The sequence below is a fragment of the Phycodurus eques genome, chromosome 16 (assembly GCF_024500275.1).
Source record: "Phycodurus eques isolate BA_2022a chromosome 16, UOR_Pequ_1.1, whole genome shotgun sequence".
Taxonomy (NCBI): Eukaryota; Metazoa; Chordata; class Actinopteri; order Syngnathiformes; family Syngnathidae; genus Phycodurus; species Phycodurus eques.
In genome coordinates, this window is record NC_084540.1 from 3,739,604 (window position 1) to 3,753,950 (window position 14,347).

The window sequence follows — 14,347 nt, forward strand, 5'->3', positions numbered from 1 at the left end:
ACTAGTGCACCCTAGTTTTTATACTAGTGCACTCAATTGTCTTGCTAGAGAGGACAAAGTGTGTACTAGTACATGGATCTTAAGCAGGACATCAAGGATATCAAATGAATGTTCGAACGGGTTTAAGGAAAGACATTTGAGAATGTATTCAATATCTTTGAAAAAAAGGCTACTAGTGTGTGACACATGCCTACTAGTTATGCCTGGTAGTGTTACGAGTGCAGTAGTTTAGTTAAATTGCATACTAATAGGCCAAAATGGGCACAAGTAGGGGAAAACTGTTACTAGCTAGACCCAGCTAAGTATTCAGACCTTTTGCTGAGTATTTCGCAGAAGCACCCTTTTGAGCTAATACAGCCAGGAGTCTTTTTGGGGAATGATGCAACAAGTTTTTCCACACCTGGATTTGGGGATCCTCTGCCATTCCTCCTTGCAGATCTTCTCCAGTTCTGTCTGGTTGGATGATGACCGTTGGTGGACAGCCCTTTTCAGGTCTCTGCAGAGATGCTCAATTGGGTTGAAGTCAGGGCTCTGGCTGGGCCATTCAAGAACAGTCACGGAGTTGTTCTGAAGCCACTCCTTCAGAATTGTAGCTGTGTGCTTCGGGTCATTGTCTTGTTGGAAGGTGGACCTAGGGCCCAGTCTGAGGTCCTGAGCACTCTGGAGAAGGTTTTCGTCCAGGATATCCCTGGACTTGGCCGCATTCATCTTTCCTTCGATTGCAACCGGTCGTCCTGTTGGGACTGTATTGGACAGGTGACGAGCAGTGCCTGGTTTTCTCCACAAATAGCGCTTAGAATTAAGGCCAGAAAGTTCTCGCTTGGTCTCATCAGACCATAGAATCTTATTTCTCACCATCTTGGAGTCCTTCAGGTGTTTTTTTTTTTTAGCAAACTCCATGGGGGCTTTCATGTGTCTTGCACTGAGGAGAGGCTTCCGTCGGACCACTCTGCCCTAAAGACCCGACGGGTGGAGGGCTGCAGTGATGGTTGACTTTCTAGAACTTTCTCCCATCTCCCGACTGGATCTCTGGAGCTCAGCCACGGTGATGTTTGGGTTCTTCTTTACCTCTCTCACCAAGGCTCTTCTCAGTTTGGCACCACCCGAGTTAAATATGAGTGTCACAGCAAAGGGTCTGAATACTTATGGCTGTGTGATATTTCCGTTTTTCTTTTTTAATAGATCATCAACAATTACTTTCTTTCTGTCAATAGGAGGTGCTGTGTGTACATTAATTAGGGAGGGGGGGTGGGGTGGAGTGGAGTGGGGGGGAAAGGAACTCAAATGATTTGAACAAATGGCTGCAATATAACAAAGAGTGAAACATTTAAAGGGGTCTGAATACTTTCCGTACCCACTCTACCAAGGAAGCTAGTGGTGTGCTACTGTTTGGGTGTAGTAGTGTTACGAGTGGAGTCAAAAATGGTATTAGTTCGTTGAGCCAAGTTACTGTATCAAACGGGTGCGGCATATCATTGACAGTCAACATTCACTTTTTACTTTTGTACTCACGTACATTTCAGTCTGTAGTCTTTTGCTTAAGTATAGAAATTGAATCAGTACTTTTACCAGTCTTTTTATTTTTTCACACAAGTGGTTGTGTTTCTACTTACAGTAAGTACAGCGTGAGTGGGGTTTTTTTTTTTCACGTGCGGTGTCCGGTTGACCGTCCACGTCACCTCGCTGTGGACACCCGCTGGGGGCCGTACCCCAAAGAAGTCAGGCTACAGCAAGCCGTCAGGCTCCAGCAGATCGCCCCCCCGCCCCCCCCCCCTGGTTTTTTTCTCAAGTCCTCGCCCTCCCCACCAGTCATCGTGCGGCTCACACAGGCGTGGTCCTGCGATTCGCCCCGTCCTTCAAATCATTGGGGAAACAGTTATGCACCTGGAGGAACTCTGCAGCTGCCTCGTGTTCGGGGCTGTACGCGTTGTCCGTCGTGCTGTCCCGCGCCAGGGCGTACATAGACAGTTCGTCCAGGGGCCCGCACCCGCCCCCGGCCCCCTTCAGACCCGCCGCGGGCGAGTTCTCCCGCGACGCCTCAGTGGAGTGCGAGCTGGCCCGAGACGTCCGCCGGCGGTAGCGGAAGCTCGGTATGCGCGAGTACGGCGACGACGACGAGAGCGAGCGTATGAAGTCGCGGCGCGCACGCCAGCGCACTTCCTTGTTCTTCTCGATGTAGATGTTGATGGCCAGCACGGCCACCGTTTCGGCCACAATGAAAGACAGGGCGCCGAAGTAGAAGGACCAGCCGTACGAGTACGTGTACTTCTTGTCGTCGTCCCGTTTGTCGTTGGGGTCGCCCGCGTTGCTTGAGATGTACACGATGATGCCGATGATGTTGCTCAGACCTGTGAGAGGACAACAGGAAGAAGAAAGAGGAGAACAGGCAGCAGTCACCCATGGTGGAAAGTCACCAAGTACAACGGTCCGCCTCTATTCGCAGGGAATAGAGAGAGACTGGGCCTGACCGCGAATAGCGAAGATCTCAAACTAATTGACGCCTATTAGAATTGCTACAAAAACAATTGGAAAAAATTCAAAAACCGAATTCCCGGAAAAAAGAACATGCATCGGGGGGAAAAAAAGCGGTTTTCGCCGGGGATCTGTACTTTTAGTAGACCGCAAGTGTGTGTTGACCAAGGCAGGCAGGGTCGACCTTCCGGGGGTTGGCAAGAGTGCTCACGAGGGATGGTTTTAAGAAAAAGGAATGAAAGAGAAAAAGACGCACTTCAAGTGCAGGTTGGCCGGCGCGCTGGCATTGGCAATGCTTGCCACGCGGTCAGGGAAAGCTCGCGCCGCAATTCCTTCCCAACGAAGCCTCGTCCGTAAACTGCCCCACACCCAAAAGGGTAGCGTCGTGGAGTTGGCAGGTGCCTTCTGCCGTCCACGCTTGGCAGCGCGGTAAGGGAAGTTCGGCGTCTCCCGGCCTCCGCCACCTCGTGGTGAGGTTGGGGGCTCCCCGGGCCTGGGCCAGGCATTCGGCAGGTGGAACAATGAGAGAGTGAGAGAGAGCGAGAGAGAAAGGAGCTTTGGCTTTTTTTTTATCCGCTTCAGAGAGCGAGGCCGGCCCCTTTTGACCAAATGGAAGGTAAGACCGCACCTCTAGAATTGCATTTCATCTGAGTACAATTTGTGGTTTAAAAGATTTAAGATAACGACACCATTTTCCCGCTTTGCATTGTCCCACGGCCATCTTCTCAAATCCTTGTAACGAATGTAACGAAAGTGTTATGTGATTGTCGAGAACACTGTAATATTTGTGCGGTGCGGAGTGACACATTTCATCTGGTTCGGTTGACAACAGATTTGACATCAGCCATTCAAGTTTGCAGAAAAACAGTCGCCAGTGGCGTTCATGTACAGTTCTTAAAATATTAGATCCCAGTCAAGTCCGGTAAAGACTGCGGTTAGTGAAGCCGCGTCTGCAGTGACGTTCCGCCACCTGTGGGTGTCGCGAGTACCCCGACCATTGTCCAGTGGCATGTGGCGCGGCACACAGCAGGGCGGAGACGGCTCTCCGGGCTGGCTTGGTGATGGAAGTTAATTAATTGAGCGTTCTGGTTCTTGTTCCCCCCCCCCCGACCCCCCTCCTCAGTGGTTCTACCAGCCACCCTTTTCTCTCACGGACACGATAACTGTGTAAATAGGCCTTTCTTCCTTCACTGCCTCCCATTTCCTTTAACTCTTCCGTGTTCCTTAGCTTCAGAAAGAGCCGCAACTGCAAGCTCTCTGCATGTCTCTCTCTTTGCAAAGATTTCCTTAAGATGACAAAAGACAAGATTGTTTCTTCATTTAATTCCAAAACACAACGAATGCCGAAAATGTAACCTTTTGAACAATAAGATTTTAAGCGTGGCTATTTCAGCATGGGAGAGATTTACTCATTTAAAACCAAGGCAGGATACAAAAATATATATATATTGCTAAATTAGATTCTTTACTGTTATTGATTAAATTATATGACAATGACCCTTACATACTGTACGTTATTTTTTTTTCTTCTCCAGACTACCCGGTGGGATCGGACACCTCACCCGCGGCCACGAAGAGAATGCCCGCGCTGAGGAGGACGTTGTTGGTCTTGCTGTAAACTCGGCCCGCTCCGACACACAAGCCGCCCAGCATGAGCAGTGCCGTGCTGAGGATGGGGAACACGCTGGAGGCTCGCACGATACCTGTCGTGACAGACGAAATGCTGACTCAGTGCACACACTGCGCCGATACACCATCTTTCACGGCTAAAAATGAAATCAAGCATAATTTGTTTGCATGTCATTTTTTGCTCATATTACATTGACATTTATTTATCTTTTGATTGTCTTTGCTCTGAATGCCTAAAAATTGAAATCATCAATACCTTCTCGAAAATAGGATTTCAGGTTTCATGCATGGGAGACATTTACAGATATAAAAAGAATATTTTATATGCATGTCGCTTAACCCTATTTTTAAGAATGATTTTTTTTTTTTTTGTATTTTCTTTTGTTTACCTTCACTTTGACCAGTTTAAAAATATGAAAGCATTTTAAAATACATTATAAATTATAAATTTCCAAATTTATCTTAGTATCACCTTAACATGCCTTCAGCTTAATTTAAAAGGTTTTATTCTACAAAACTGTATTGATGTTTTTATTGTATGTTTATTATTTGGTAGCCATTCCACCATATACATGTCTAAATCTGTACTATGATTTAAAACCAAACTTAAACGTGATTTTTTTATTTTTTTTTTTATATATACACTTGAAATATCTATATCCTACAGTTCTTTATATTCAACTTTTTTTTTTAGTAATTTGTAAATTCTTTTGGAGTTTTTTTTTATTGTAAACTAAGTTTGCTCTTGACCCTTCAGCAACCATTCGCACTCATGTTCACACCGACATGCAATTTAGAGTCTACCATGCGTGTTTTTGGAATGTGGGCGGAAACCCGGAGAAAACCCACCCAATCATGGGAAGAACATGCAAACACCACATAGGTGAGGCCGGATAGGAACCCAGGACCTCGGAACTCTTTTTGCAAACCTAACAATTCAAATTGACTGTCAGTTTTTCCAAAATGTTGGTGTCCAAATTGTCCTTCGGAATGAGTCATGATGTTGAAGATAACAGAGATGGGTAGGTGGTGGGTGCACTTACGCAACAAGTATTCTGAGCTGTCCGTGTCGTAGTCGTTGTCGTCGGGGAAATGGTTGATCCTGTAACAGCTGCCTTGATTGATGCCTGCACAGCAAAGACAAAAGACAAACCAAAAAATAAGACTTTCAGCATCCAGGAAGGAGACATGATGTAACCTAATAACACAAAAAACTGTTTCGTCTAATTAACAAAACACCGTCAAGGACATTTTACAGTCGTCACAATAGGCACATCTGATGAGATCCAATACCAAAGCTATCCATCACAATGTCTGTCAGACATAATTGACAGTAAACAAATAAAAATGCATTTTTACTTTTGCACCTAAGTACACAGTACATTTCAAAGTCTCTACTTTGTGTGTGTGTGTGTGTGTGTGTGTGTGTGTGTGTACTTTTACTTAAGTACCGGAGTCGAATCAATACTTCTGCCATCTCTGGAAGGTGACGTTTGACTTGTATAAAAGCAATGGAGTCGATGCACGATAAAAGCCCCAATCTAAAGCTCACAGCCCCACTGGCTCATAAGCGCCATTGCGTGATCATGACTGCATTGTGACCGGATGAAGACTGAAGGAAGCCTCTTTGAACACAAAAGCTCACGTGCGGGAAAGCTTTTAACCCAATAGGTGAGTTGCAATCGCACAATGGCGTGGACATAGAGCACGAGGATGGTTAGCGAGGGTGAGTGGGAGTGCCAGTCTGTAGCTCAACTCGAACAGGAGAGTTTAAAAAAAAAAAAAAAAAAACATTGTCTCGAAAGAAGGGAAGCGGTTGGCAGGGTTAATGGCGGTTCTGGAATAATGTTCCAAGCGCCCCTGTAGCTGTAAATATCACTAACACTTGATTAAAGGTGTTTTAGCTTCTAATTTGCATAGAGCATTTCAATTGCTCCTTCCGCCAAGAAGGTCATGTTCGCAATTGTTCATGTGCAGTTTTAGTATCCTGTGGACTGAGAAGAGCAAGAGCAATTTTGGTCATAATTTCAATAAAATTAAGATATTATTCTCAAAAAGGTAACGACTTTATTGTTGTGATTTTTCCATGAAACAATGTTTTTTTTCCCCCCCTCGTAACAACTCTTTAGTTTAACAATAAAACTCATTGACTTCTGCTTTTTTTTCTCGTAATGACTTTATCTTGTAAAATTACAAAAAAATATTCAACTGTACTTAAGTGTGCCCCTAATACCCCTTCATACTTATACAAACAATCTTATTGTACATGTTTTGATTTGATTTTTTTCCCAAACAGATTCCTTTAAATGTAATAAATGTTATTATTTAACTAATGACGTTTACAATACTTCTGGGCGAGAGGCGGGGTACACCCTCAACTGGTGGCCAGCCAATCGCAGGGCACATATAAACAAACAACCATTCGCACTCACATTCACACCTACAGGCAATTTAGAGTTTTCAATTAACCTACCATGCATGTTTTGGGGATGTGGCACGAAACCAGAGTACCCGGAGAAAACCCACACAGGAAAGGGGAGAACATGCAAAGACCACACAGGTGAGGCCAGATTTGAACCCGGGTCCTCAGAACTGTGAGGCAGACGTGCAAACCAGTCTTCCACCGGGCCGCACAACCTTGCCATGGTATTAAAATTCTATGTTTATAGTTTTTGTCTTGGTACGGTCTCGGCTTGTCTCAGTCTTGTATCGGTCTTGGTCTTGACTCCCAAAAGTCTTTTGGTCTTGGCTAGTGTGGTCTTGAATTTAACACTACCTAGGTGTGTATTGTACCGGTTCAAGTACTATCATGACAACAGGACATACTTTGTTGAAATCTGTAACTGTGCATTAGACTAAATGGCTATGGCCTGTGGGGTTCCCCAGGGGTCAATCCTGGGACCCCTGTTGTTTAATCTGTACACGCTTCAGACCAGCTATGCTTTTATTTTATTTTTCAATTGGTTTGACTGGTGATGATAAGTCACGTTATGTTTTTAATCAATTTCAATTTCTCCCCACCCCACAAAAACATGTTTTTAACATCAGAAAACTATGGTATCTTAACAGTGGTGCATTTACTTTTGGATGTTAAAAAAAAATATTTTAAATGTATTTTTCCAGTGGAGTTTCACTTCAAATCTAATTGTTCACAATCAAAATAAATTACAATAAAAGTGAATACACCGCAAGCAGTTGTAACATCAATGTAAATTTAATCTGAATGTGATTCGTACTGCACATTTAACGTCACTAAAAATCTAATCATTGAAATATTGGAACCAGCTTTAATTTCTTGTGTTTATTATGAACTCATTACTTTTTGTCCCTTTTCACAAGGGATGATGAAAATCTCATTTCGAAAACATTTGTTTTGGACGTTGATAGCAAACACAAAGTGCATCAGTACATGGCGAGGTGAGATGCTTAGCAACCCCGTCACCGTTCAAATCTTTCAGGGCCCACTAAATAGGTCTGCTGCTTAATGGGGGACAACCAAATGAATTAGTGTCATTTCAGAAATGGAGCACAAGTTTCTGTGTCTAGTCGTAGATGGGAAACGGTGATGTGCTCTATTTTAAGATGTGATTTGAGAATTTGTACCTGCTGGAAGAAAGAATGAAAAACTTACATGGCTCACATCTCGCAGATATTGAAACAAATATACAAGCATTGTTAATTGCTGTGTAAACGGGTGTCCTAATACTTTTGTTTGTCAATAATACCAACACGGCGTCAGCTTCAGTAAATAAAGCGCCACCCGAAAAGACACTTGCATGGAAAAGGGAGTTCAGGACTTTCAGAGACACTCTAACATAACATTTAAAACAACAAAAACTCGGTTCAGAATAACGCTACGGATAAGAGAGCGCAAAGGTTCTTGTCCGCTTGTTTTATGGCCAAAACGGTTTCCCGTCGTGACGTCATGCAGTCACCGACCAATCCTAGCTTCAGCCTCGTCTTTGGGGTCTGTTCGGAAATTCAGTCCGATGTTCCCATCGCGTCACGGGACCGGGTCACCCACAGACAGAGCGTGTTCCCCTTTCTATAACTTTACTACTGAACGTGTTGGCTTCAGCTCGGGATGCGTCAGTACATCCGCCATATTGGATGTGTCAGTTTTACTTATATCGAGTGGCACACACACACACACACACACACACACACTAACAACGCTCTGAGTTACCGAAGGTTCCAGGTTGGGGAGAGCGCGCCCGGACTGAACTTCCCAACGCACCCTATGTTGATATAGTGTGCGTTTGTTGTGTCGGTGCGACTAAGTGGAATGCAATTATATGTTTATGTTTTTAATCACTCAATCAGTCAATCAAGAAATCAATCAATGAATCAATTAAATTCTATTGACATAGCATTTTTCTAGACGTTACACGATCAGGAGTTTTGGGGCCGATCAGCGAGTTTAAAAAAAAAAAAAAGCGATCACAAGATGGAGCAATGTGTCTATTTAAATGACCTGTTTATTTACTGTAGATACTTGTGTAATTAATTGCTCAAAAAAATATATTTACAGTCAATAATGTATCTTTGTTGTTGTTGTTTTTTATAACTTTATTGGCCATCAGATATTTACAGTACAACGTCAAAAGACAATCGATAAGGCTAATAATAAACTAGCTTTTGGATTCAAATATACTGCGCACGATGGCGATGCGGAGAAAATGTCTTTTGCGGAGCCGATCAATGATGCCATTGACCAGATCGGCGAATTGTGACATTAAAGCCGATCAGCCGATCAGCATAAAATGCAAATTATCAACCTTGTTTTATTAGCCTTTGGAGCAGTTGCGAATTAGCCCTCTGAACTTCGCCTAGCAACAAGTGGATATTTTTCATTGGCCTCTTGTGCAGTCATAACTAAGCCCAGCTGCCACCAACAAGCGAAGATTTTGTATTAGCCTCTGGGGAAGTTGTCATTGACCCCTATGAACTCTGCCTAGCAACAAGTTGACATTTTTTATTCGCCCCTGGGGCAGTTATGAGAGAGCACTATGAACCACAGGTGGCACAGTTTTTATTAAACATTATAAACTGCTTCACAACAAATGGTCTCTCATTTGCCTCTGAGGTGGTTATGATTCTGCCCAATAAACTCTGCCTAGCAACATAGTGGTAATTGTTTTATTGGTCTCTGGGGCAATTATGACTGAGCCCGATAAATTCTGCTTAGCAACAAGTGAACATTTGTTTTTAACCTCTGGGGCAGTTGTGATTGAGCCCTACGAACTATGCCTAGCAACTAGTGGACTTAATTTTTATTGGCCTCTGGGGCAGTTATGAATGAGCCCTATGGAGAGCTTCCACACCAAAACTCACATTTATGAGTTTACTTACTTGCTGGGAAAAAAATGGGGCCCCCTCCCTGAATTGTTCCCACGAGTTGGAAGCTTAGAATTGTCTAAAATGCATTGACATGATGAATAAAAAAAAATTAAAAAAACCACTTATGATTGTGTTTCTGTCTATTTAGTGCAGGACACCAAATGATCTGTGACAGGTGCAAGGGTGGTAAACTATAAACATCAGGAAAAAGGCAGACAGATTATTAAGGAATGCCGCATATTGTTAAACTGCCAAATTAGAATGTAATATTGAGGACGTAACAACGTCTTAAGCAAAGCATCCCCCCCCCTCTTTTTCTATAGCAATGCCAGTTAGTCTTTAATAAGCTAATTTACACAACAGCAGGGTGCTTCTGGCATCTTCATTTGTTTCTTACTATTCGTTTGCTAGCAAACTCAACACGACACGTGGACCAGAAACCTCCGTCCACTGTGATGGACGCAAACCCATGTGTGCACGTCCAAATACGCAGCACTCGTGTCAAGAGCAGCTGTGTTGCCGATAGCAACAAGATGCTGTCGACCGAAACACGGTCATTATGTTGATCTGTGCCCCTCAGCAGCATCAGTGGAGTACAAATTAACATGAAGTACCTAATATACCGCATTATCATCTATAATTGTAGCGCTCATTGTTTGTCTGTCTTCCTAAATCATCACTAACTTTACAGCATGGGAGACATTTAACCATATAAAACCAAGGTGACATAGAAAATTACTAAATTAGATTTTTTTTTTTTTTTTTTTTTTACATGTCTTTACCTTGTTTGATCAAATTATGTGAAAAAGACCCATCTACATACCTACCGTCCAACCTACCTACCAATCCATCCCATTGTGTCACCCACACGAGGAGACACAAGTGGCGCCATCTATCCCGAACATGTGCCCTGAGTTCCTTGCCTTCACACTCGCTCTCACGTTGAGAGTGAGTGTGAAGAAAGCCTCCGTAGCTCAGCCTCCGCCGGGTGATATTGTTTTCGCCGACGCCTCGGGCGTCATCTAACACGTTTACAGCAAACGGGAGCAGAAAACAAGCTGCTGCGAGGACAGCGTGAAGACCGCCGAGGGGGGTGGGGGGGGGGGTTTATAGCCCAAGGAATGATGAGGTTTTATGAAGCCGTAAAATTTAGCGCTGTCACTGGGGCGGTGAATTAAATGCAGACATACTGTGCATGTCACAATACTCTCATTTATTACTAAAAAGGCGGGGATACAATAGAAATACATCAACAACAAGAGTCTACAAATCTTCATGGAGAAAAAAGCAATTTGGCAGAGAGATAAGTGATCAAGATGCTTTTGTCCAATCAGATTTCCATATCTATGCGTTGCCATGTTAACGTCATCTCAGTAGTGCTGGCTCAAGTCACGTCAAGCTATTTTAGCCAATGGGACTGGGAATCTTTAAAAGATCGCATTTCAGATTCATCCTCACAGGGCCAGTGAGCTGAACTCTGCCTAGCAACAAGAGGACATTTTTTTCATTGGCCTACTGGGCAATTATCTTTGAGCCCTGGTAATTCTCCTAACATCATAGAATGCACAGTAGTACTGTACTATGTAGATATTCCTTGTAATATGTTTTAATATTTTGTTTTCTTTTGATTTTTTTTTTTTTAAACAGTTTTAATGTTGGAGGCTAGGAAGTGTAAGCGCAACGGTAAGAAATCTTAGCTCTCCAAGAGTCAATTCAAACGTGTAGGACATAAAATATAAATATAAAACGTACCTAAACAAATGTTTGGAAAATAACCATTTTATAAAGTTGTACTTAAAAGTCAAAAACAACTTAACTGTACTTTAAAAAAAATATATTACTGCACTGGATTTGAAAAGAATTAGACCATTGTAACATTTGCACAGTTTGAACATTAACACTGTGCTGAAATATAGAAGAGTGTAAAACTGTATTTAAATAATGATTCAACTCAAATCTATTGCACAATCAAGTTAAATAAAAATTGTACCTAATAAAAGTCTGAAAACAAACAGTTCCAAAAGAACAAATGCCATTGTGTTGTACTTGAAAGTGAAATACAACTGAACTGTACTTAACAAATATATTGTACTGGATAAAAAATAAAAAATATAAAAACAATTCAATTCAATGGACATTGTGCTGCTCCTTTTGGTGTGGACACCTTAGCCGACTGGGGGTAGTATAAAACAGAGATACGGATAGCTACGCTATTGTACATGGAGACTGTCTGAGCACCTCAGTAAGCCGCAGTAATATTAATTGTATTATTAATATTGTCTGTCTCCCGCCGCTATTTGTGTTCAACAAATTCATTGCCCATATATTGAATCCTATGTATTATTATTACTATCTTTACTTTTTGTTTTTTAAATACAATAAATCAAATTATTCATGATGTTATAAATATATTAATTTAACAAGAAATATGATGTGTGATTATTATATTATCATATATTATTTCATATTATGCCTATTATTATTATTACATTCTTATTTTAATTATTTTGAACGATTGATTTTAATATTAGGATGAAAAAATTGTCTTCAAAATTATAATTTTTTTTTAAGTACAACAAATATTATTTTGCCTTCAATTATAATTATAGTATTATTTGAAAACAACTGTTTTATTTTTTTATTTTTTTATTAAAGAAATAATAGTAATCTACTCAACGTTGCAGATTTTGATTATTAACAATATCTTTGAAAATAGGACCATACTGGTATTGTTTGTTTTCAAATTATATTATTATTATTATAAAAATAACTATATTTATAACTTATATTATAAAGGTAGTGTAGTTATATAATAATAATAATAATTACGATGATGATGATGACGGTTGCTGTACAGATGAGCATCACCCCAGCCAATGGGTTGCTCCCGTGCATCACGTGGTTATTTGCCCCCGCATTTTGCGTCATCACGGTGTACATTTGATGACTTGTCAGCGTATCCCTCTCATCGACCCTCTCAATGGGAGGCGACAAATCGAGTGACGGCCGGAAGGAAGGGAATGAGGAATAAGGGGTGGGGGGGGGGGGGGGGGTGGCATCTGTCTGAGCCTAAAATGAGACGTCAACACAAGCACATCCCCCTTTTTCTCACGACACACAACTAGAAAAAGACACACACACATATACATAAAAAGTAGCTTTACCACATCAGGGCATATTATCATATTCATTCTTATTTTTTTTGCGCTCGGACATGACGCGAACTCGGAGTCATCTATTTTTAAATCCGCGGGCATGTTTCCATAGCGATTCCGGGGATGTTGCCAGGCAACAGCATCACGGAAGACGTGATGCCACTTTCCTCAGAGTGAATGGACAAGCCGCTTTACTTCTTTTGTTGCTGACGCGAACACTTCGCCCTTGCGATTGTGCGCGCCGACGTCCCCCGTCCCCCCCCCCCCCACCCCCCACGAGGCGATGTAACCGCTTTGTCGACGAGCACGGCAGGGAGCAGTCTGTGTCTTTCTGTTTCGTTTGTTACGCTGTTGCGGATTCAACTTTTTGTAACGCCGCCTCTCCACAGCCAATCCTAAACGCCTCCTTTAAGGGCACTGGGGTTAATTATAGGCCCATGAGAACTATTTGAGTGTACCGTGAGTCTTTTTTATAAGAAACTTAGACAACTGATGAATTTCACCTGCAATCTGGCAACACTGTGTGTCCGATAAGGGAACAGTAGCTGTCCATTTCTGTCACTCAATTTGGAATTGACCACAGGACTCATTATTGGGCTCCGGTGTAACTGTAGTTGTTTTTTTGTTTTTTGTTGTTGTTTTTTTTGTTTATCAATCCAACCAAGGACCTTTGGGATGGAAGACCACCACTTTAGCACTTGGGCCACGCTGCCCCCAAAAGCCACAACGGAACCATGTTGTGTGCGTAAAAGGTGAACCCCAAAATTCCGTGCTGATCTTTTAGACTCACCCTCAATACAGCAGATCCTCCAGAGACCCGAGTGCGTCAGGTCCCCTTTCCTGCTCCTGGGCTGCGGCTGGGACTCGTCGGCGGTGGCGTTGGTCCCGTTGCAGATGTACGCCCGCGAGTAGAGCCAGTAGTCCGTGCCGATGGCGATGCTCATGAGGCTGAAGGCGGCGAAAGCCCCCGCGGTGGCCAACAGCGTCTGAACCCCGCGCTCACACCAAGCCATGCTTCCTCATACTACAAGCAAAGAGGGAGAGGACAGTAACGGTGTGCGGTGTACGGCGCAGTCCGGGCGCACCGGAGCGCGTCAGTGCGCGCCCGCCATGCGCCTACTTGTTGGAGCGTTGGCTCACTTTTTTTTTTTTCCTCTCAACAATAGTAAAACAACGCAGAAATGGTCTATACGCAGACAGGGTTAAAGCATTGAATGTGTCAAGAAGATCCTCCCATCTCTTTCCTCTCGACGACTCCAGTGTGGAGCACGTCGAGATCTTTGGGAGGAGAGAGAGACCCCACCCTCATCTAGATCAAACCAATGGAAGGTCGGGCTGCTGGGGGGAGGGGGGCGATCAGTGACATTTAGAGGTGCTTTAAAAAAAAAAAAATGTAATTAATTAAAAAAAAAAAAAAAACCACAATAAATAAAGTACCACTCTTGACTTAAGTAGAAGCAAGGCCGTCGCTAGGTTTTATGTGGGTTGGGGGGGGCTAGCAGCCATGATTTGCAGTATTTATATATTTATCAATAGGCTATCCTACTGACATTAGATGATAGATGTACTGTTGCGCCGGTAAATAATATGTTTTGTGGTGGGGGAAAAACAACAACACGAGAATAATGTAACAGAGAGTTTATCGGCCTATGATAGCACTTCCGCATTCGCTTCCCCGCGAATGAGAGTGTAGAATTGGCTGACTGTGAATCCACTTTTTGGTTCTGAACTTTTTTAACGTGGACAGGCTA

General features: G+C 42.8%; 1 protein-coding gene across 1 annotated transcript; it reads right to left on the reverse strand.

Moving 5' to 3' along the window:
- Positions 1 to 1,821: 1,821 nt before the first annotated feature.
- On the reverse strand, positions 1,822 to 13,609 carry cacng4b (calcium channel, voltage-dependent, gamma subunit 4b). The gene is made up of 4 exons (XM_061700556.1): positions 13,387 to 13,609; positions 5,145 to 5,228; positions 4,035 to 4,175; positions 1,822 to 2,348 (listed from the first exon to the last, which is right to left on the reverse strand). The coding sequence occupies exons 1-4, from the start codon at positions 13,607 to 13,609 to the stop codon at positions 1,822 to 1,824; spliced, it is 975 nt and encodes a 324-aa protein (XP_061556540.1).
- Between the last annotated feature and the right edge of the window lie 738 nt (positions 13,610 to 14,347).

Excerpts from the sequence above, each read along its gene's own strand:
- cacng4b (XM_061700556.1), bottom strand. The coding sequence starts at position 13,609 with ATGGCTTGGTGTGAGCGCGGGGTTCAGACGCTGTTGGCCACCGCGGGG. Across the intron at positions 4,176-5,144 it reads CAGCTCAGAATACTTGTTGC|GTATCGTGCGAGCCTCCAGC; the intron begins GTAAGTGCACCC and ends CTGTCACGACAG. Across the intron at positions 2,349-4,034 it reads CATTCTCTTCGTGGCCGCGG|GTCTGAGCAACATCATCGGC; the intron begins GTGAGGTGTCCG and ends GTCCTCTCACAG.